This window comes from Accipiter gentilis, chromosome 14, assembly GCF_929443795.1.
Source record: "Accipiter gentilis chromosome 14, bAccGen1.1, whole genome shotgun sequence".
Taxonomy (NCBI): domain Eukaryota; kingdom Metazoa; phylum Chordata; class Aves; order Accipitriformes; family Accipitridae; genus Astur; species Astur gentilis.
In genome coordinates, this window is record NC_064893.1 from 13,912,982 (window position 1) to 13,936,315 (window position 23,334).

General features: G+C 41.9%; 1 protein-coding gene across 4 annotated transcripts in view; it reads left to right on the plus strand.

The window, feature by feature from the left end:
- The window catches only part of ELMO1 (engulfment and cell motility 1), a 311,101-nt gene extending 291,899 nt beyond the window's left edge, over nt 1–19,202 (plus strand). For all 4 annotated transcript variants that reach the window (XM_049816140.1, XM_049816139.1, XM_049816138.1 and 1 more), the window contains 4 exons: nt 3,957–4,064; nt 7,659–7,741; nt 13,214–13,291; nt 17,898–19,202. In XM_049816140.1, coding sequence (XP_049672097.1) covers nt 3,957–4,064; nt 7,659–7,741; nt 13,214–13,291; nt 17,898–18,098 — 470 coding nt within the window. In that variant the 3' untranslated portion in view covers nt 18,099–19,202. The remainder of the gene's footprint in view (nt 1–3,956; nt 4,065–7,658; nt 7,742–13,213; nt 13,292–17,897) is intronic.
- Nucleotides 19,203–23,334: the final 4,132 nt, after the last annotated feature.

A 23,334-nucleotide genomic window follows, 5' to 3' on the forward strand; every position in this document is an offset into this window, starting at 1 on the left:
AGGAAGGTTTTCTTTGAACAAAAAACTGCTTTAGTGATCTGGAATATATCTTGGGATAAAATGTATACTCTCAGACTTTTGTCCGTGCATATCTGAGCTATTTTCTCCCCAGATTCTAACTGTAGAGCACTTCTGTTGTAACCACAGCACTTCTTTACCAAGGATAGCATTGTTAAGGGCATATGAGTCATTGGCCATTAAAGCACTTGGAAACACACTATGTGAATGGCCAAGCACTGTGTAGCCCATCAGCAAAATGTTCTGTGCCCTACTGTTTCGTTACAGTTTTGAATATTACTCTCCTAACCAAATTGTAGCTGATTTTGTTATTTGGGATTTTTTTTTCTTTTTAACCTCATCTATAATCTTAAACAAAGTGCTGCAATATATTAAACCCACTGGCTGCCCTAGCTATTATCTGAAAATCACAACAATTTGTTTGAAACCTTTCCAGGTTAAAAACCAGAATGATTAATTCTGTTTCCCAGAGAAGAATCGCACCTTAATGTGATTGCATCAGTGGTCAGTGAGCTAAAAGACATAAGGACTCACTGGAAAGTGTAAGTGATGTAGTGTCCAAAAATTGCAATGAAATTGCAAGCCCGCATCATCTCTTAAGACTGTGGTTAGCGACAGCCGTCCCTAAGCTGAGGAGGAGTTTTAGAGAGCAGTTGTAGTAACACTGGATACAAAATGAGAGTTGTAGCTCATAGAAGGGACTTAGGCTTTGGGGTGAATTCATAAGACTGGGCCAAAAACCAAAACAAACTCCATTCCTTCCTGAACTGACAGTTGCCCCACTCCAGCTGTGCGCATACGCATGGACAGATCTGCTAGCTGTGCAGTACAGGGTCTATTGAGAAATGCCTGCCCCATCTTTAAAGCCTCTTGTGGCACTTAAACTCTGCGAACTTGGGTTTAAGAGCTCTGGAGGGTTTGGACAGTAGTTTTTCTTTGTTTTATAAGCACTACTTTCTAATCATGGTAGAAAAGAGCTTCTGTGTATTTTTTTATCAATTTAGGGCTGAAAGTAAATGCTGGTCACTTCCCATGTACTATTCTGTAATTAAAATTTCTTCACCCTTTTTGTCAGTGGACGTATTTTCATATAATTTTTATTTTGACTGCAGCATTATTTTATGCATTAATTTTCTAATAAAATTGTGTTCAGCACCTGCACTATGGTAAAATAACATGCCTCCTGTTTAAAATTGTTCCCCTCCAAGGCACTGAGATCTCACGTAAGTGGGATATTGTCTGATAAACTGTAACATCATGTGCAGCTGAAAAAAACCCACCCCAGCTGATAAGGCAGAAGTGGTTGTGGAAGCAAGGGTTACTTCCCATCACTCATGTCCTGATGGCCCTCCTTAGCCTGGCTGGTGCAGTCATTTAGTGGCTGCGGCTGAGGGAACCTCATTAGTTCCATTTGTAGGTTTCATTTAAGGGTTTTCCTCTTGACGGTAAGGCTGTGGCACAATGGCAGTTATTAGTGAGCCCACAGGAGAATTGTGCCGGACATGCTTCCAGATACTGTCTATGGCTATTAGTTCTTTCATTAACCTTGGATTATGGGGAATTGCTGTAAAAGGCTCCACAAGCCTTCAGAGCTAAGGTTTCTCCCTATAAAACCATTCCTTCCTAAAAATGAAGCAAGACATTTTCATTGAGGGTTTTTTCCCTCTTTTATTGTTGGAGCAGGGCATTGTAACAGGACCAGGGTTACCAAAACACTATAATCCCTAGGAGGCTGAAGAGCCAAACTTTTTCATACCCTTGCTAACATCACCAGCCCCATTTGTGCTAAATTGAAAGGAATTTGTGGGTTTTGGGGTTGTTTTTTTCAGTTGCACCATCTTCCTGGCCAGGTCACTGAGAAGGTAGTGAGACCATGTTGGCTTTTATTAGAAAGAATTATTTTTTTAATTTTAGAGTTGGAAAGGTATATTCCTTTGTGTAGCCTAATAAACAATGAGGTTGCAGTTAAAGCTAGACATGAAAGCCTCCTGCTACAGTTACTAGAGGCTTTTCTTTAGGTGGGCAAGGCGCATGATGGTCTACCATCAAATTTAACAGGGTATATTTTTTAAGCACCAGGTTTTGATATGGTTCTGGTAGAGTTCCCTGTAAAAGGTACAAATCTAGAAAAGTTTCACGTGCATCCTTCTGAAACACACAAACTGTCCAAAGAGTTGACTGTGTGTGTGCTCTTCAGGTGAGAGTCTACTGAATGAGGGTTCCTGTTTGCTCTAGTTTCAAATCCCTACAAAAGCTTTCCAAGTGAGTTTTTCCTCTTGACCCTGTACTGTGCAACATTGTATGTACTGCTTACAGTCCAAGGATGCTTATATTTCAGCAGCTCGTTTTGTATGCATCACAAAATCATAATCTCAGGCTCTCTACCATAAATCTTTCAGATTGCACTTGCCTGTGAAGTAGATAACCAGAATCTCTCCCATTGCTGTTTTGAGCCTTTGCCAGTGGTCTGCAAGGTCTTTCGAAACCCTTCTGTAGAAGGAGGGTCTTCACACTCAGAAAGTGGTTTGAAGTGTGTGGGCTTTTTCCCCAAAAACATCTTTACCCACCATGACAAAGAAATTTAAAAGGGCATGCGGAAGCCCACTTTTGCCATTCAGAGCTGAATTGCCTTTCTCTGTGTTTTATTGCATTTTGTTTTAAATGGCTGGCCAAGGGACCGGAGAGTGTCCTTTAGAAAGGAGTTGGGTCCATGAAGCCAGTATTTTACTAACAGAGCCAAGAAGTCCTTCCTTTGCTAACATCCCAAACGAGCTCACATATGCTGACTCTGGTGGTTTTACAGCTCCTCCGACGTTTTATCCAAACTGTGGCTCCATTCACTCCCAGAGATTGCAGCACTGCGGGGCTGTTTCAATGCTAGCATTTCCTCTAAATTGTCCCTTAGGCTGCTGCTTGGCATGGCATCAGCGCTGCCAGCAACAAGAGAAGCACAGAGCCAGAGAAGCTGTCCGTCCCCCCTGCCCCACCCCCTGGCACTTTAACATCTAGCCTTGCTCTGAGCTTTTGGAGATTGGTAGCTTGGATGTAATAAGATTGTATTTTTGACAGCTTAACATTATGTGATCTACTTATTAAATAGAAAGTGCTCTGACGAGAAAGGCTAACCTTGTTCTTGCCATTTTAGAAGGGGACTTGGCAAGCACCACCCTTGCACGCTAGGCAGTGTGGTGGCCTGGCTCTGCAAAGCTGATGTTCTTTGTGGGAGCAGATTTTAAGAAAAAATGTTAAGGGGAATTATATCCTGCAAAGCAGGAGTTGACAGGAGATGTAAATATATATCTCCTAGGAAGGGCTGGAATGTAAACTGGAGTGTGACTTGGGTGGTCACACGTATATTTGTGACCATGCAAAGCACTGAGTTATCTGCAGGACAAGGGAGTTAACGTCTGCTTTTTAAATCTTTGCATGTTTGTTATGTCCAGTCCCTCCATAAATATGGGGGTGTTCTCCCATGTCTATAAAAAGACATGAGTCATAATTTTCATAAAGTATGGGATATTTCAAATGTATCAGGTTTTGGGTGTCCCACACAAGACAGCTGGCAGGGCTTAATTTTCACATAGTGGGTGCTAAAAATGAAGCTTTTATGGGTACATTAAAGTTATCCACTTGAAGCAGTGGTTACTTTGCCAGTCTTCTGTCCATGAGGGTATATAATATCATGTAAAACTAAGTCAATTGTTTCTTGCTAGTATTTATTTTTGAGCCAGTGACTAAGTCAATTAAAAAATGGTAGATTAATGCCAGCTTCATTGAATCAAATAAAACTACTGAGCTCTACTTTCCATAGACCCCACACATTCCTCCTTCTGAAAGAAAAAAGACAGTCCTTCCCTGTAGTGCCTCATTTGAGTAAGCTTTCTCCTATGCTGATGAAGACATGTTAGTGACCTTGTTTAATGCGTTTACTTTAACAGACAAATTTTGGTATTGTCGACTTTCACCTAATCACAAGGTCTTGCACTACGGAGACTTGGAAGAAAGTCCCCAGGGAGAAGTACCCCATGATTCCTTGCAAGATAAATGTAAGTCATGCACAAAGATTGTGCTACTTTTGCTTCTTTTATGCTAGTTCTTCTTTATAACTTGTAGTAGGTTTCTCTTAATGCAGAACATTATCAACAGCTCTGCTTACGGAGATAGAGAGCAGAGGACATTTCCACCTGCATTCAAACACTGCTCTCCTGGTTTTGGCATGTGTGTATTAGGACTGAGGTCAGCTCTCCAATGAGTTTATAATTCCATTCAGCTTGGAAATGTCATGCCTTTCATGGGGAGGAACACAGTTCATTTTCATTGCTCATCTAACTGCAGATGTCAAATAAAAATACTTGGGCATATTCAGAAGCAATTCCTGTCCACAGAGACAGATGTTTCTTCTGTGGCAAACAGTCTAGTGACTGGAGGAGAAATCCATCACAGGCAGAGGTCTTTTTCATTATCATGATGAGTAGACTTAAAGATGACACATTGCTGTGAAGAGTATTGAGAGGACTTCACCGTTACTGTGTACCCAACTGGGAGAGGACATGCCTCTGTGACAATTCCTACCAGGGGATTTGTCAGGATTTTTTTTATGGATAAAAGTAATTTTAGAGCCCTTCAGAAAGATTGTGCTGTCATGATCATTTCTCCTCCGTCCTTCAACACGATTTGTAGAGGTTTAATCTGCAGTCCTGGGAAAGTTTTTATAGTAACGGAAATAACGACCAAAGTAGTTCTGTCACCAGAAAGTGACTTCAAGCATTGAATAACGAATAATTTCTTTTTGTTCTTTTCTGAACCTCCATTAGTAATAAATGCCATTCTTTGCATTGTCAAATTAGACACGCTTGTACAAGTATTTCAGTTGGTAGCTCCACTTCTTTCATGGAATGGCAGAAAGACTATTTTTTCAGAAGTTGGAAGTTTTACAGCCTGAAAATTGAGAAAGGAGAAAACCAGTGATTTAAACTCTCCTGTATATTAGTAAAACAAATAATTGTTTCTCTTTTCTGCTCCCCCAACCTGTCTGCAGACAGCACCTTTTAAAATTTCTAAGTGCTCCCAGATGCAGTCTGGGAGGGAAGGAGGAAGAGTCTGTCTGATGCTGGAGCCCTGGCAGTTCGCAGTCACGTTCCCTTGTTTTCATTGCCTTACAGATTGCCTCAAGGATGTTTCACGCTCTTACTGCAGTCTTGTCAGAATGTAGGACAGGGGCTCACATTGCTGCATTGGCACTGGAAGACGCTATGTTTCTGGATGAGGCTTAGAGAAATAGCTCTTGAATGTTACAGTAGCGTCAGAATGACAGAAGAATAATGAAGGTCACACATGACCTGCAGGCACCTTTACGAGACCAGCAGTTCCCAGATTTGTTTGCTTTGAGCATGCTTCCATACTCAAACCCTTGAGCCTGACTGCAAGCTTCATCTTGCATTTGCGTTTTCCATAGGCTCTTGAGCCTACTCGGAAATGTCAGGATCCCATGGGGACAGAAGGCTCCTACTTCAGAAACCACTGGGCCAGACCCACATCTTCCCTGTGTGTGCATGCCTGCTGGCAATGCAGATACTGATGCAGTTTGAGAAAGATATGGTTATTTCATCAGTATCTTAGGTTTTCAGGCTATGAAGGATATGAGATTCATCACAGTGCCACCCACAGTAGAGATTAATTAAACAGAGTTGAGAATATTGCAAGATACAAGATTATAAAGTGGCACAATTGTTTGAAATGTGTCAGGCCAAACTGGCTTGGGAATTTTACAGAACATTTTCCAGAAATCTTCTGGTGTTCTTTGGATAGACTTACATCGAATTTTGAACTATTAAGGTCTGAATATGATGACCAGATTGTCAGCATTTGGGAGCAGGTCAACAGATGAAAGAGAATAGGCAGGTGAGAAAATGGAGGACCAAGAGAAGCAGCATAGGGCATTTTGTGTACTCCTTGTGAAGCTTGAATAACTAGTGTCTCTCTCCAAAAATACATGGCAGGGGGTTTAACCTTTTCACTTCTGTGAATGTCACCCCTCTCTTCAGGCTGGCAGAGTTAACAAGCTGTGCAGACTCAGAAAACAGCTGCGTTCTTTCTCAGGGCTTTATCTGTTGTGAGCACGTCACATCTGTGCTCACACCCTCCAGCATCTTGTAGTCAGCTTCTGATACCATCTGAAGTCTTTGATTCTATTTTTCCAAAGCAAGGAATAAGCCAAGTTGCAGATAAATAAAGATCAGGATGTCACATCAGTCTGTGATTTCCCATAGTAACTGCATTCAAGATTACAGAGATCAAGCATATGAAACCTGGAGAAAAGCCTTCCTGGTTGAGAGATCTAACTTGAGAAAACCCTACCTTATGCAAAAAGAGAAATTAGTTTTCTGGGCATTGTCAGCAAATGGCAGGAACTCTTTCTTCTTAAGAAGACCTTTCTACCATAGTTGCAGTCAAATATCTCCTTTGCTTCCCAGTTTGTCCTAGCTTGCTTGCTCTCCCCTCTCAAAAATGGTATCTCTTCTTCACCAAAAAGTAGGATAGTATCAGAGACATAAAAAGTCAGCAGGGCCACAGCATGAAATGCTGAGACTAAAGGCAGGAGAGGTTGAGTAGTGAAGGGCCAAATAACTTCCATTTCTTTTAGTTTTCCATGCAAAGAAGGTCCTTTAAAAACATCTATCATATCCCATGCTATCCATTTGACCACAGTGCTGAAGTAATCTGTAATAAAATATATAATGTTGCTGCACCCAGTAGAAGAGAAAATGCATTTCTCCTCTCCAGTATTTCCATTAGAGTTTGTAAAGAACTGGGCAGTAACGGATTTTCATATTATTATGCTGTTCTATATCAATGATGCTTTTCCGCAGACCATACTGTATTGTGGTGCATATAGATTCTCCATAATGTAATTACCATTAGGAAATTGACTTCCACTTGAAACTTAGAGAAATTTATCTTTATGTTTTAGTGACCTCACTCTGTGAGTGAATCTGAGTGGCAGCAGCTTCCAATATTTTTTTTTTTACCCTTTTTTTCCCCAGTGATTTCTGATCACTTCACATTTTAAAACAATTGGAATGAATCGTTATAAGCCTTAGTAGTCCTTATTCCTGTTAGTACCAGCAAGCAACTAAACTGCTGATGGGAGTGAAATAAAAAACTATTTGAAAAATTCATGCAGGCATTAACAGAAGGACTACACTTTGAGTGAGGTAGGGTCCAACTTGCCCAGCATCCTCTCTCCAGCAGAGACTTTACCTGGATGCCTGGGAAAGAGCAACAACAGGGCAGGCATATTACTTTAGTAAGGCAGAAAACAATATATGTTGTCTAGATACATGAGTAGGCACAAAAAAGTGTCCAGAAACAGGTACCCATCTATAAGAAACACTCTTACCCAAAGTAGTCTCAACAGGCAGGAAAAAGCATACTCAGATTTTTATCTGGATGCCTGAAATTTTTTCAAGACTTACTGATTCCTATTCTAGTCATTTTCTTTCTTACAACAGGCTAGAAATGGCGAAGGAGGTGGCAATTTTAACACATTAGTCTTGCTTCTTTTTTAAACTCTGTGGCTTTTACACACCTTGGTTATAACTTAATTTTCTGGGTTTTGCTTTTATTTCTTTTTAATGCAGTACCAGTGGCAGATATAAAAGCTGTTGTGACTGGGAAAGACTGCCCTCACATGAAGGAGAAAGGAGCTCTTAAACAAAACAAGGTATGGTTCTCAAACTGTTACAAACACACACCCTGCAGAATATAAAGCTTGTCAACTCAGCCTTCCCTGAAGTAATACAGGTATTTTCATTCCAGCCTGCCACTTTTCTGTGTATGCACACACACTTTGTTTTCAAATCAGACCAGTTGAGTTAAATTATTGGGACAGCCTACCAACCTTTGCTCAGGCAGATGTGCATTGTGATATGCCCAGAGCACGTTAGGATAGTCTTTAGTGGTGAAGTCTTCTACCAATAAAGCTAAGCAGTTTTGACTGCTGCTATAGAGCAGACTAGCAATGAACTGTTGGTACCTACTCCTATATTGTCTCTGATAAATAACTAGTTTGTTCCAGATGTATCCTGTGATGAGCTCACGTTCAGTGAGCACTGGCACGTGCCAAAATTGCAGTTAATGTCCAGCTGATGATACCTTCAGGTCCAGTCAGGTAGAAAAACAACTGCCAACGAAAGAATGTAAGGTAAATGTTGGGCAATTAATAAGGTGTGTAAGGATGTGTTCAGCAGTGCATTTGGGAAAAAATGGGTAGGAGATAACGGTCATCTTAAATTAGATTTATGCTACCTTTCAGAGTTTCAGATCAAGAATGGTAAACTAACAGTAGGACTCAAATTGTACAGTGCCAGAATCTTGCCATTTTTGTTAGTAAGAATTCCCACCACAGCAAGAAGAAATTGAGTTATTAGCAAAGTCTGACATCTTTAGTGGTGAAGGTCTTCATACCATACTGTATGAGGTACATTCATAAGTTTTCTATCAGGTCATGCTGTCTGACCTTATGAGAAGGAGTGAGACTCTAATGATATTCAGTCTGACCTAAAGCCACACGCTGAGGTCTGGGAACCAGATCAGAGGATTTGAATCAGAATTTCTAGTTACTGAAACTGAGAAATTAGGCGTCCAACAAGAAAGAGATTTTGATGGACAAAATAGTGAAGTTCAACACTAAAAATAAGATGCGTGCATTTAGTGTTCAAATAAATACTGGAAAAAACAGTTCTGATGGGAACCATAGAAAATGAAAAGGCACTGTCAAAACTACATCACACAACTGTTGCAGCTCCATAGCTGCAACTTTTCTTTCCGTAACTATACACAGATACACAGAGCATCTTGAGTATTCTTTGCAGCTGTTTCTCATACACACAAGTTGCTTTAAGTCTGTCAGGATACAGTCATCTCCTTTCAGCATTGGCTTTACATGGTCAGAAATGAAAAAATCAAGCCAAGCCAAGAACAGGAGTATTTTTCTTTGTCGATTATCTAAATCAAGGCACTAACACACACTCATGCACACAATAGATTGCATACAACTCCTCCCTCATGTTACAGCTGAACCATTAACAGCATTTGGCTGGGGCATTTATATGATGCATATAAAGTATTTTTAGTGTTTCCTTGTCTTAGCATTCATATGTCCGCAGAAAAAGAAAAGATAGGAAGACGGAAAGCAGTGGGTGGCAGTGATGGAAATGTGTCATCTTTATGGAGCAGTAATGTCTAGATAGTATTTAATGCTAAATAGCAATGCTGCAGATCAGTTTGTCCCCAGCTGTCAGCATCACCCCATATCCTCAGCTAAAATTGCTTTGGACTGGCATAAAACTTCTGGCTGAGAATGTGAAGATCAGGAGTTGATACGTGGCATGGCTGCATCCACAGCTGGAGCATTCCATTTGTGATCCAGGCAATAATATTGATGTTTTTATTATTTCTGCTGTGGTGGTGGGGTTTTGATGGTTTGTTTTTTTTTGCCCTTCCTCAATTCCTTGTTTCTTCCCCTGGGAATCGTAGAATGTGTGAGATTACTTGTCATCCCAATCGAACTGTGGTGCGCAATATTGCAATACATAACTGACATCATAGGAATAACATATCATTGTTTGTGGAGTACCAAGTTAATGTGGACAATGAAATTAAAATTTAAAAAAAAAAATAAGCGCCAGACACAAAATGCAATTTTGCCGAGTTTGGTGTATGAAACCTTTCACTTCCTGAAATTTCACAATTGGTGCTAAATTTTTTAAGAGGCCTTTTCATCCTGTGCTTTCTTTGTACATATATAACGACCGCCTTGATCTTTATTCATTGGCAGAAAAGAAAATTGAATGGCAGAATGCCACTGCTATGAACGTAGCTGGAATTGGCAGAATGTCCATAACAAAGGCTTCAGCGTCTCTTCGTTTGCCGGCACATGGCCGTTATTCTTGCAGCGGGACCATTTAGAAATAAATAAGAATTAAACTGAATTGGAATTTGCATGCATATGAAGCTGGAACAACTTGATAGGACCAGACCTGAATCCATTGTTGGTCATCTTGCTTGTGTTTTTAAATTAGGTTTAATTTTAAAGCCCTCATTTCTGACTCTCAGGTAATATTAATGAATTTCAAGGAAATGAAATATATTAGATTTTGCAGCCTTCAAAACAAAGCATGAGAGAGGAATTTGGAAAAAACATTGCCATGTATTTCGAAGTGTATTCTGATTACCCTTTATTTCCTGATATGGCGGGCTTCAGGCTTGGTGCCTTTTTATCAGCAGAAATGGTTCTGCTCACTTCCCTGTTGAATGCAGCTTCCTTCCTCTTTTATTTGATGTTGGTTGAACAAGTTCCCTGCGCTGCATGTATATAGATAGTTCTCTGGGGGGGATCTTCTGGCTCTGGCAAGCAAACTTAACATGGCTGTAGTCTCAGCCTTCAGCAAAGACACGGGCATTTTAAGGCTGTTGACAACAGAGTAGGCAGAGAGTAGTAAGGTCATTCTGGCTGCATGGGATCACTCAGCTGTAGGCACCTAAAATGCCTGTTCACCAAAAATAGCTTGTCTCTGGCCCACGGGAGGAGCTAGTGGAGACTGGGGGAGAGACAAGCTCTGGGCATGGGAGAGCAAGCGTCCCCTCATACCACCTGCAACAGCTTTCCCCGCAGAGTTGAAACCAAGGAGTGGGAAGTGCCCAGCCACCCGGTGCAAAGTTTCTTGTTCCCTGTTTTCAGTGCAGCTCAAAAGAGGTACATCGTGGGTCTCAATGCTGGTACGTTTGGCAAGCATCTAGGGAAGGGCAGAGGTCTGACATGTGCAAGGGGGGAAAGAGGGAAGGGACCGAGTTCAGCAGATTGAGGTGGGGGAGGAGGAAAGTGAAACAAAGAGGGAAGGAGCAGATTGGAAGGAATGGGAAAGAAACAAAGAGCAGAGAAGCTGGTGGAAAAGGCTGGATGACTTTGAGAAAGGTTGAGAAGTAGGACAGAAAAGGGAGGAGAAAACCACAGATGGCTGATAGAGACTGACCAGTTCTCCTTTAGGAATTGCCAGTTCCTCAAAATCACCTGTCATTGATGGGAATGGAACAAAACCAGGTGGGGGTCCCTGACAAGTCAGCCAGCTCAACCACTGAGACCACCATCAGTGTGGAGGGCCAGTTGGCAATTCCAGCTCCTTAGGCTTCCTTTTTCTTTGACAGCTTGCTGTGCATGAGGTGACACAGACGCTGGCACCTGGAAGCTGTAATTCCTGAGCCTTTAGTCTCCAGAGCAAACAGCGAAGAAGCTGAACTGGAGCCAGGGCTGCCAAACTCCCACTTTCCCTCATAAAGGGAAGCTCACTGCCCTAAATGTAGCCCTTTCTCATTCTCTGCCTGACTGGGAATGACCAAGCCCATGGCTCCCTGGCATATTCCTCTTTCAGACAGGGTTTTTCTCTCCTTTTCCTTTCTTAGAGATAAACAAAAACTTCAATCGCTTGGAATTTCCCATAGGACAAATATAGCGGGGTCAGGCCTATGGGATTGTTGTTGACCTTCATGAAATTCAGGAACATCACAGTAGAGCAATACAAGCCCTTTTTTCAGTGATAAATTTTATTTTCACAACCTCAGTAGCATGACTTGGCATGTTCTGTCGGTATTTTATAACACTCCATGAGAAGATAATGCCATGTTTGTGTGGGCAGAGGTAAATTTGTTTCTGTAATAAAGGACTTCACTCTTAATAATGTGGCTGAGAGACGTCCCTAAAACACAGAAAGGCTATGCAAGCCATGAGCCATTTGTTTGCTGAGTACACCAGCACTATTAGTATCTGCAGCTTCTGGGGGGATTTAACACAGACTTGTCTCCCGTGGCCTGGCAATGCAGCAAGTTGGACCCAATAACTAAATTCAAAGCAACCAAGAGCATTTCCCGTGAGGAGCCTGATCTCTGATCATCCAAGATTATCCCTAAGGATTGCAAGTTTTGTGATTCAGGCTCTGCTCTTAATCACACAAGTTCAAAAATGAAACAACCCTTACTGAAATCCAAAGACCTATGTCTGTTTCAGACCAGGAGATCAGGGGTAGAAATCTAGAGCAATGTATATGCTGCAGTCAATTCTTCCATTTTAAAAGTTAGTGTAGCAAATTTAAGAAGCCATGCTCTTGTCGCTGCTAGCAGTGTAGGGACTGTTGTCAGCTGAGAGTCAGCAAAAGCGATCAGTATTAAAGGGCTCAGGAAGCCAAGAGGCGTAAAGAACAGGACATATCATACAGATCACAGTTACACGTCAGCACTCTCCTCTGTAGCCAGGTCTTTTTTCCACAGAGTTATTATATCCATATTAGCTAGCCTACAGGTTATTAAATCCTTGTAATGGCACTTGTAGTGATGTGTGCAGTAACCATGATACCACAACATCTTTACATGCTCACTGCTGGCCATTGGAAGTTCGTTATTTATTCAGGTTGCTTGGGTTTCCCCATAGGAACCCAGGTCCAGTTGACTTTTAGAGGAGGTCAGTGTTTGATGAATTCACTTTGGCACCTTTGAAATTCCAGCTTCAGCGCTGAGGGGGGAAAAGATGATCATTTTTTTCTTTCCTGAGATTCATTTGGGTCTTAAAGTAACCCAGATAGTTCAACTTGACTGAGGCCACTGATTCTGGTTCAGGTAGAAAAAAAATGACAGAAGTCTCTTGAGAATGAATAATTTAATAGATTTCCAGCAGTGAAAAGAGTGTAAGTATATACCAGGAGATTAGCTGTCCTAGCAAGATTTTTGACACAGGGAATCAAACCTTGCAGAACTTTGCAAATTTAATCTATACAAATTGAAAAAACTGTGGGTCTTCATGAAGAGTTTGTTGCAAGTGTACTATTACGCATTATATTGATTTTAGTCCTCACTGCTGCCTAGCTCAAATTTAAACTCAAATGCTAAAGTAATCCATGACCAAGTGAGCTACAGTCAGCATTGACAGGGGTGAGTTTGTTTTGACTGAAGCATCTGTGGTGGGGTTCTTGCTGTGCCAGGGTGTTGCAACGGTCTGGTACTGCAGCAGCTTTAGCCAGGCAGGAGAGTACCATAACCTATTTTTCCACTTGTTTGGGGGAATAACTCGTAGGAAAGAAAAACAGACCTGAATGTATGAGTCCCTCTGTCATGCAGCATTAATATATGTGTCTTTATATTGTTACAGGAGGTGCTAGAGCTTGCTTTCTCTATATTGTATGACTCGAGTGGCCAGTTGAATTTCATTGCTCCAGACAAGCATGAGGTAAGTCAAGTTCAAAGTACAGAAACTTCTTTGGAGCCCTCTGAGTTGCTTTATAGCAGCAATCAGCTTTATAAGAACCTAAGAATGGTCATCCTGGCACAGAGTGCAGGTCCGTCTAAACCTGTGTCAGGTCTCACAACAAACTGAAAGCAGAGGGATCAGTATGGGAGCAAGACCTTCTGCAATTTTCATGCATATCCTGAGCCACAGAAGGAACACATTTTGTATTTGTACATCATACAGCACATGGGGGTCCAAGTTCAAGATCAGTATTTCTGATCTTGAGATCAGAAGCCTACTGAAATATGAACTCTTAAGTCAGAGAAAGAAGAGAACTTGGGCAGACCTCACAGTTTCCACAGACCTTGCTCACCATTTCCTGGTGTAGTAAAGGTTTCTCCTGGTCTGGTCTACCCTGGAGGATTTTTGCTGTGTGTTCATTTCAGTGAACTTTAGTTCAACACTGAAGATTTGTACAGCCAAGCTCTTAAAGAATCAGTGCCATCCTTAGTTCATCTTGATGATGCCAACATAATGAGGGGAGGTGATACCATTGTTGGGTGTCATTTTCAGCCAAAGACCTGTGTTCTCCAGAATAACGTATCCACTTATTCTTAGTTTCCCATTGCTTAATACCATTCATGAGAGGTGATTATAGAAGGTCCTCTCTATTGCATATCCATAGGGAGTTGCTTTGCAATGTGTCTCACTTGTATGAAGACAGTGTAAATACCAATAGCAAAGCAGAATGACAGCCTCCTCCCTGCTTACTTGTCTTGAATGAAAACACAAGGAAATAAACAACATTGTTGCCTTTTGGAAGGCAGTGGATCTAATTTACCTAATAATGTGGAAGCATTGGATGTCTTTCTCTTCAAAGAATTTCCAAGTAAAGATTTAGGAGAATGCACTATATTAAAAATTAAAGAAGGAATAAAGTTTTTCCTTCATATTTCTAAAGCAACAAGAATTGGTGTTCCATTTGCACGCTTATTTTGTGGTATCACATTTGGTCTCAGTTCAGGACACTGTGTTAAGATGATGAAACATAGAAGATTGCATTAAGCTGCATTATACTGTACTGTTATTAAAGTGCATGACATTGCATTACAAGTGAAGTGTATTTAGTTACACAGCTTCAACATTTGCAATTCTGGATTAAAACCTTCAAATAAATGTTAATTTTAGGAGAGGAAATTAAGTTATGCTCATTTGGGTTTTCCTGGGGATTAATATTTGAGTGTCATTTTCAAGTATGTTCATTCCAGAGAAGTATTTGCAGGTCAGTTTTGATCTGAGAGAAAGTAGCAATAGGATCGCAGGCATAATGTGCCATTAGAGCTGTAGGTCTAAGCATGATTGCCTTCATCCTCTGAACTGAACATATGTTAGATGCTTTCTGATACAAGTTCTCCAGAAACTGAAGTCTAATCTGTTTCAGCTCATAAAAGCAAATGGTCATGAAAATCAACAAATATTTCAGCCACTTGTATCTCATATATAGCCTACGGCTACAAGTGTATTTTAATGACCTAAATGTTCAAAAACTGCTACTGCACCCCACTGAAGGGCAGTAGCATTGTGAGGTGCACTAACCCAATTGCTCATGATTGTGTTAACATACCTATTATCCTTATTTGGCTTATTGATCTTGTGCAGCTTCTTCGAAACAAGATTAGTATGTTCAAAAAAATGGCCAGAGGCAGCAGTACCTGCTGCTACTTCACAGTTTCCAAATGAATGTTTTCAAAAGGGCATTTCACTTCCTCTCTATTTTTCCATGGCCTATGGAAGAGTGAGTTTATAATTAAAGCAAAAAGTAAAAGTGTTCAGAGGAAGCACCCACAAGGAAAGGCAAGTAGCATGTTATGAAGCCCATGACTCTTCATCAAAGTAACTGGGGTGCGTGTCAGTAGAAGTGCTAGTTTAGCAGTGTTGTCAGCTTGGGAGATTTTGGTGGATGACATCTCAAGAGTTGGAAAGCTTTATGTGAAGCACCAGGAATTATGTTAGTACATGACAATTTCAGATCAGACTTTCAGCGTTTTTTCAAGTACTTCTGCAGTCCTCCTGATTGTAGAGTGAGGTTTGAATGTGGTAATTGAGTGTGTCCTAAAAAGAAAAATTGAATTAGGATCACAGGATGATTCAGGTTGTAAGGGACCTTGGGGGTGTCCCCAGTTCGACGTCCTTCTCAAAGCAGGTCAGCGATGAATGAGCCCAGACCAGGTTGCTCAGGGCTGCATCCAGATGGATGGAGCCTGCACAACCTTTCTGGTTATCTGGTTCCACTGACTTGACTCCCAAGGTATTTCTTTACTAAAGTCTCATTACTGAGCCAATATTGTTGAGATTTGGACGTCATTCCTGCACACGTAAGTTTGGCAATATCCTTAGCCATCTATTGGAGCTTACTGCTAGCCAGAGGATTTAGCACGATGAGATCACTCACTCATATTTATTTTTCATTTAAATACTAATAGCTGGTTTCAACTACATAGCAAAAAGGTGGATTAATCTTATCCTTGATTTTTGACAGAGAAACTGATGAGGGAGGCTATAATTAGGTTTCATTGGAGTTTTATGAAAATCTGTAGTAAATTAATTTTTCAGTGGCTCTTAGTCTGGTTTGCATATTAAAAAGAAAAAAGCTTCTGAATGAATGCTTCTGTTTTTCCACCATCTCATTAGGATTTCTGTCTGCTCAAAAAGTACAGGAGTTTAATTACATGCACTTGCCAATATGGAGATTAGAGAGGAAGCCCCTTTTCCAGGCCATTGCACTCGTCTGAATTGTGGCCAGAATTTGGTTTCTGTGGGCCCTGAATGAGTTATACCTGGAAGAGGAGAGAACTGCAGCTCTGCTTTCTGGCTCGCTGGGATTCCTCCCCAGAGAAAGCGCTGGCCATACTTACTGAGCAGGTGATGGACAATTTACACCAGGGGCTGCATCTGTTGAATGGATGCTCTGCGCTTCTGTAACCTGAGCAGAGCCTTTTGCCTTTCTCTTCCTTTCCTCATAGTGAATTCTGGCAAAACTTTCCCAGAGAAAGATTTCAGGTCGATCATAAAAAATTATAGTTGTTCAAAAATAATTACATTTCTAGGACAGATTCTTTCTTTTCCTGATGTTCTGTGTACACTCCAAAAAAATTGCATGCTTTAGAAGTCTTCAGTGACACACTTTGACAGCCTAGAATAGGCAGGCTAAGTTGTTTGTTTAGTACTTGTTAGCAGGACAGCCTGAACCCTGAAGTCTCTTCTATATAGCTAATCTCATATTGAAGCTGCAGCTTGGTTTACCGACACGTGTTCTGGGTGAAATCCTAGCTCTGCTACTGTTTTGTTACTGACTTAAATGGGTCAGATTTGACTTTGAATATTCAAGTGTGTTAACCATCCTATTTTAAAAATACGCCCTTTTTCTGGATGAAGACATACCCCAAGAGGGGGTTTTCTCTCTCTTCCTTAAAAATAATCCTCAGTTCTGCTGTAGGATGAAGTCAACCGTGGCTATCTTTAAACTCGGCTGTATCATGTAGCAAATGGTCAGCTAAATTTAAAATCCATTTTTTGGCATGAAATCTAGCAGAAGTATTTGTAAGATAAAAATGCAGTTACGGTTGATTTAATTTTCTCCTGCAAACTAGAACACAAGTTCATGATTGCAATTTTTATTTTTAGATGTTATCGTTTGAGTACTTCTGTTCATAGTTGAATAAATGGCTTGTAGTAATAAATGAAAGTGACTTATTTGATAGAAGTTGACTCTAGATCACCAATCTCCCTTGGGTTTGTTGCTTATTTAAAATGGTTATTCAACCCATGTTTATCACAAGCTGTCAGCTGTTGGGAAAGATGGCATCTCCTATTAGGAAAAAGCTAACGGTAAGGAAGAGGTTTTAGTTCAGCATTTGCAGCATTTAGAATTACACCAGGTAGCTTAGCATTTAATTTTCATGAAGGACACAGCATTGACTGACTGTGTAGTTTACAGAGTATGTCATTTCGTGTACAATAGTGGTACTGTAGGCGTAGATATGTGAGAGCCTATCTTTGTGTAGGTAAATTGATACCACTTAATCTATTGGAAAGCAAACCACGATAAAGCTGGATAGTTGGTACAGGATTTCTTACACAAAGGGTCAAGAAGGATTTGGGGGGGATTCAGTTCACCTAACTTAACTGTCTTGGAATTAAAAGTTTGGTGTAAGATAATCAGGCTTTTTCTGTAAGTACTGGGGAAAGAGAAAGGAAGAGAGGGGAAGAAGGAGATATCTCCAGAGGTTCATTGTCCTAACTTAGGTATTGTTTTTTCTCCCATAACTATTGATGAACATTCAACAAGAAGTTTGGAGGAGATAGCAAGTTGTCCAACTAATAAATACTGTAATTTCTTCCCATTTTTAGGGAACTTTTTTTCCATTTTCTGAGCAGCTCAGTGGAACATGCCTTTTTCACGATACGAGCTAATAAAACAAATCAACCTCATTTTAGGTCTCTTTTTAAGTCCCTGTGGGGGCAATAACCGTAGAGGACCACACCAGACAAGCAGTGTGCATACAGAAAGTCTGTTAATGATAGCTTTTATCTTTTTCCTGTGCAGTATTGTGTATGGACCGATGGGCTGAACGCCCTCCTTGGGAAGGATATGTTGAGTGATCTAACACGGAATGACTTAGACACGCTGCTCAGCATGGAAATAAAGCTACGCCTCCTTGACTTGGAAAACATACAGATCCCAGATGCACCCCCACCTATCCCAAAGGAGCCCAGCAACTACGACTTTGTTTATGACTGTAACTGAGGCTGCCACTGAAACTTGCTTCGAAACTGGAAATATTATAACTGGAGAGATATTACAAAAAAAAAAAAGAGTGTGAGGAAAAAAAGAAACCCACGTGTGCACCTTGGATTTTGGCTTTGGGGAGGGGTGTTGAAACACTTGCATTCCTCCCTGTTCCCTGCATCCCTTCTTTCCCCATTCCCATCCTCCCCATTGCTCATCCAAATCCACATTGCTTTAATTAACTTGTACTTGCAGGCCGTGGGCCTTGCTTAAGGCAAAGACTGCCACTAAGAAGCACCCTCCCAAGGACTTTTTTTACATTTTTAATACTGGAATAGACATTCTTAACTAAAGGACGTTGTTTTCAAACTGCATGCCTGTGAAACCCACTTGGCAGGGCAGAGGCTTTAACTGGAAGGAGGAGGGAGGTAGGGAGCAGAAGCAGCTACTGTAAGCAGAAAATTACCCCAGACACTCCCAAGAATCTGCTCACAACTGAATCCAATGTGATGACGAAAATCGTTAACTGCTTCCCAGTGCTTGCACCATTCGTCACTGTCATTATTCTTTCCACTGTCATCTTGACTCTTACCACCAGCCTTCACCCAACTGATCGGCTCCCAGAATGGAAAGTCTGCAGGTTTTTGCTGTACCATATGCTGCAATGCTGCAACAGCTTTTAACTTCTTTTCCTCCCAGCTCTTAAATAGCCCCACACTAGCAGATCACTCGCACAAACTGTGTATGAAGCCACTAGTGTGTCCCATCCCTATAGCATTCCCTAAGCCTCAGTTGCCTCTAAAATTGGCTTGTTGCTATTCGAAGTGATTTTTATTTTCTTGGTCCAAAGTTCAACAGTAATTTCCACAAATTAATTACAACTGCCAAACATCCAGGTTTACATTGTTGTCATTGCTACAGTGTTGGAAATTTGCAAGGGATTTTTTTCGTACGGGTTCTAATTTTTTTATTTTATTTTGCCAAACAAATATATTTAATGAAAACTAATTTCATTGTGAGTACTTTTGGGGGACAATATTTTTACTTAATTTCCATTTGGAACATTTGCCCCGAAGGGAAAAAATAATATTTCCCTTCAACTTCACTGTTGAATAAAAATCTGAGTTGTGATGATTCTTGGAACTTTGTTTTTCTTCTGAAGTTGTCTTTTATTCTTTATGGTTCCTAGCAATTCTGAATTGTTTGGTACAAAGAGGAGAGGGAAAGGTGGAACCTTTTTTATCTGTATCTGATTTAATTTACTTGTTTGTTTGTGGTGACAAGGATGAGCTGCATCCAGAGATCTCCATTGCCATGGGTACATGAGCCTTCCTGTGAGAAGGACCCTTTGTGAAATCCAAAACCACAGCATACCGATGTGTTCGTGGTCAGTTTAAGGCTGCTGCCTTTACCATGTTTGCTGGAGTAACTGTCTTCCTGTATTTCCATTTCCTCCATTGAGAGTGTTTCTGGCTGCAGCAGACTGGTACTGGGGAAGTTTGGGCTTTGCAGGATGGATTCCCTCCCTCCTCATGTTCTTCTAGGTATTTCACGAAGTTCAGTATCCCTTACTCCAAAAGTGCTGGGTCTAGATCTCAAGGAACCCACCAGCCCTTTCCCTCCCACCGCACCTGCTGAAATATGTTTATCTGTGTGAGTTCCTCTCCTACTCAGACCCAGCTGAAAAAGACTGCAAAGATCAGGGCTTGTGCTAGTGAGGGACTTAGAGGGTGGTTCCAGTTTAGACAGATGCAGAAGACCTCAACTGAGGTGAACTTTGCTCCATCCAGCTGGCTCTGGGGCAAACATCCTGACTGACCTCACACCAGGTGAGGAGAGAAATGACATCCTACGAGCGCAACAAAAAGGAGGATGAGGAGAATGTTGTATGAATTCAAGCATGAGGGTCCTAAGGAAGGTGCCTTCCTGAAGCTGTGTTTGCAGTATTTTATGAATGCCTTGATCTAACAGGAGACGTAAGTTGGTTTAGGTGGTAATGGATGGTAAAGTAAAGAAAAAAGAGCCTCCGAGTTAAACGCTGGAGTAGGAAGTTAGAGGGGACTGTGGCCTGACAGAAGATTCTGTCTGAGTGAGAACAGGGATGTGTAACATGAGGTGTGGGAGTTTCAGATGTTTTATTCTCTGGAGCCTTGTCAGACTGTAGGAAAGGTAGTCATGGTCAGAAATGAGTGGAAGCAAAGGCACTACCTGCCACAGGGGATTTTGGAGGGGTCCTGGGAGTGGGGGATGGAGGTAGGAACACATTTCTTTAGAAGACACTGATGCTGCCTCTTGTCTGTGTGAAGACAAGACTCGGAGCACAATAGAGAATCTGAGTTGTTTTTTCAGTCTTCCTGACCCAGCTGGATGGCTTGGCTGTGCATAACCTTTGCTTTTTATTTACAGACTGCAGAGCTTGTGCTTCAGATGGGCATTGCTCGTTGTCAAAAGAAACACCTTTCGCTCTTAACTGGTAAGAGCCGAACGCTGCCAGCTCAGTGGCAATCCGATGCCCTGATCTTAGCAGGTGACGATCCGAAAGGAGCAAACGAAACCCTCCTCCGGGGTAAAACTTGAGCAGGAGAGAAAGGTTAGACTTGCCTCCCCCACTAAGGTGAGTGCCCCAGTTTGCACCCCAGGAGCCCAGGGGAGGTGGTGGGAGAAGAGCTGCTCACGCAGCCCGCTGTTTTTACCAACACCTTGTGCCCATCCGCATTACACCGAGGCACATCAACACCACTTGTGTACCGTGGGGCGCCGGCAGCTGGCTCTCTCCTTACACCCCTCTGGCCTCCTGCAAGCAGGCAACATAGCCCAGCGGCCTGCCTCCTGCCCTGGGACTCAGCAGGGTGGACACAGCCTGACCGGGGTGAGGGGCCAGGTCTGGGGCAGGCTGGATGCTGTGGCACTGCCACGTGGCTCTAGCTCACCTCCTCCTGCAGCCCTGCCGTACAGAAGCCCCATCTCCTCTTGTGGTCCAGCTTTTTATATGGGTTATGCATCATGTGGGACAGTCACATGAGCAGGGATGCTAAATTTGTCTCCCCCAACGTGTCCCACCCTGCTATAAGAAAGAAGAGGCTCGAGAGACACGTTGGCATAATGGCCCATGCAGCTATTTTAAAAGTGCTCCCACAGCAACACGAAGGGCTGTGGTGCAAACAAGAATCCTGCCTTCAGTTTCTAGAGCTGTCATACAGGCTCACTTCACCATTACAAATTTTTTTTAAAAAAAGTTTAATGATGAACAAGTATCCCGCTGCTTCCCATTCATTTAAAAAAAAAAGAGAATGAAAATGGCAAATTCATTTGCTCACGCTGTTGTGTGTTCCGGAAAAGCTTTTAAGGCTTCACATTTAAGGAGCCACAGCAGGAAAAAAAATTGCTGTTGAAGTTTCTTGTATAATTTCAAAACATTAAGTGGGTAATTGCTTGTAAAAGCCATAAAGGAGAGAGAGAATAACAAAAAAAAACAGTGTAATTTTAGTTCCTGTTTTTGAAATGACTTTGCTTTTGAAAGTGAATATTTTCTTTTACCAGAAAACTTGAATCAAGAAAAATATGTATCTTCTAAAGTCAACTGCTTGTCCTGCTTGTAAAGGACAAGAAGAGCAGCAATGCTAAGTAATTCCACACAAAAGCAAGCTATGTGTCAAAGAGCTTGCACTCTCTGGGCTTTCATTACTGCTTTTCGAAGCAATTCCATTTTCAATATGGAGAACTCTTTTATTAAACCTTACGACTTGCAAGAAAAAATAACATTCTCTTGCAAAGAGGAAGGTAATTGATGACTCTTTTTTGGGTTGCAAAATGACCATGCAAGATCCTGATCACTTTATTTGAGAAATCTTCTCATGTCTTCATGCCGTACCCAGGATTGCATTTTACTTGCCCAGGGTGCTTTTCAGCGACATTTCTCTCCTGTCAGTTGTCCCAGGTAATGCAGGCATGTCACATGTGTATGGGAATGTGAAGGCTCATATGGAAATCTGGTGGGATCCACTGCCCAGAACAAATCCCTGTCTTCTCTGGCAGGTGGCTGAGGCCTGAGGGAGCCCTGTGTGCCCGCAGCAGCCGTGTAGCCCACCAGCTGTGATCACACAGGCTCTGGCCACTGAACAGCTCTTAAAAGAGGGTGGGATGGAAGGGAGGAGAAATTAAACCCCCTTTAGGCAGGGGAAGATGGAGAGAGAGGGGCATGGGCATGAAATGCCCAAATGCCAGTCTGCTTTTTGGTTTATCATTGCATTGGAGTGCAGTGATCAGAGGGTGGCTCTAATGCATCCAGCTGTGGTGGTGCAAGCTGTTAACCCTGAGCAATAACCAGCAGTGGAAGGTGTTGGGAGTAGGAGGACACTTGTACTGTCATATTCCCCCCTTTCTCTCTTTTGTTGCTGCTGCTGCACTGAGAAGTAAATGCCATTAGCTTCACTGTCATGTAAAAGTCGTACATCTAAGATGCGTATTGCAAGAATTTAATACAAGAATTTATCCCATTCTTGTTTCATTCTTGAGAGTCTAAAAAAAAAAAAAAGAAAAAAATCTAGCCCTTAAATCTAGCCCTTACTGACCTTGGGATATCTTAGCTAGCTGTCAGAAGCAAGCCTGGAATACTAAGCATCTGACATAAGAAAAGAGCCCTTCCCCTTACAGCAGCATCAAGGAGCTGTAAGTGAAAAGGATTTCCCTTCATTCCCTGTTGGAATGGAATGTGTTGATGATAACTTCCTTCTCCAAGTGATAGAGTAGTCAGTGAGGAGAGGTGCTATGCTGGACCTTGTTCTCACCAACAAGGAGGGGCTGGTGGGGAATGTGAAGCTCAAGGACCACCTCTTCCAAGCTCGGGAGCGATGCATCCCAACAAAGAGGAAGTCAGGCAAAAACACCAGGAGGGCTGCATGGATGAACAAGGAGCTCCTGGACAAACTCAAACACAAAAAGGAAGCCTACAGAGGGTAGAAGCAAGGACAGGTAGCCTGGGAGGAATACAGAGAAATTGTTTGAGCAGCCAGGAATCAGGTTAGGAAAGCTAAAGCCCTGATCGAATTAAATCTGACCAGGGATGTCAAGGGCAACAAAAAAAGCTTCTATAGGTGCATCAGTGATAAAAGGAAGACTAGGGAAAATGTGGGCCCTCTCTGGAAGGAAACGGGAGACCTGGTTACCCGGCGTATGGAGAAGGCTGAGGTACTCCACGACTTTTTTGCCTCGGTCTTCACTGGCAAGTGCTCCAGCCACACTGCCCAAGTAGCAG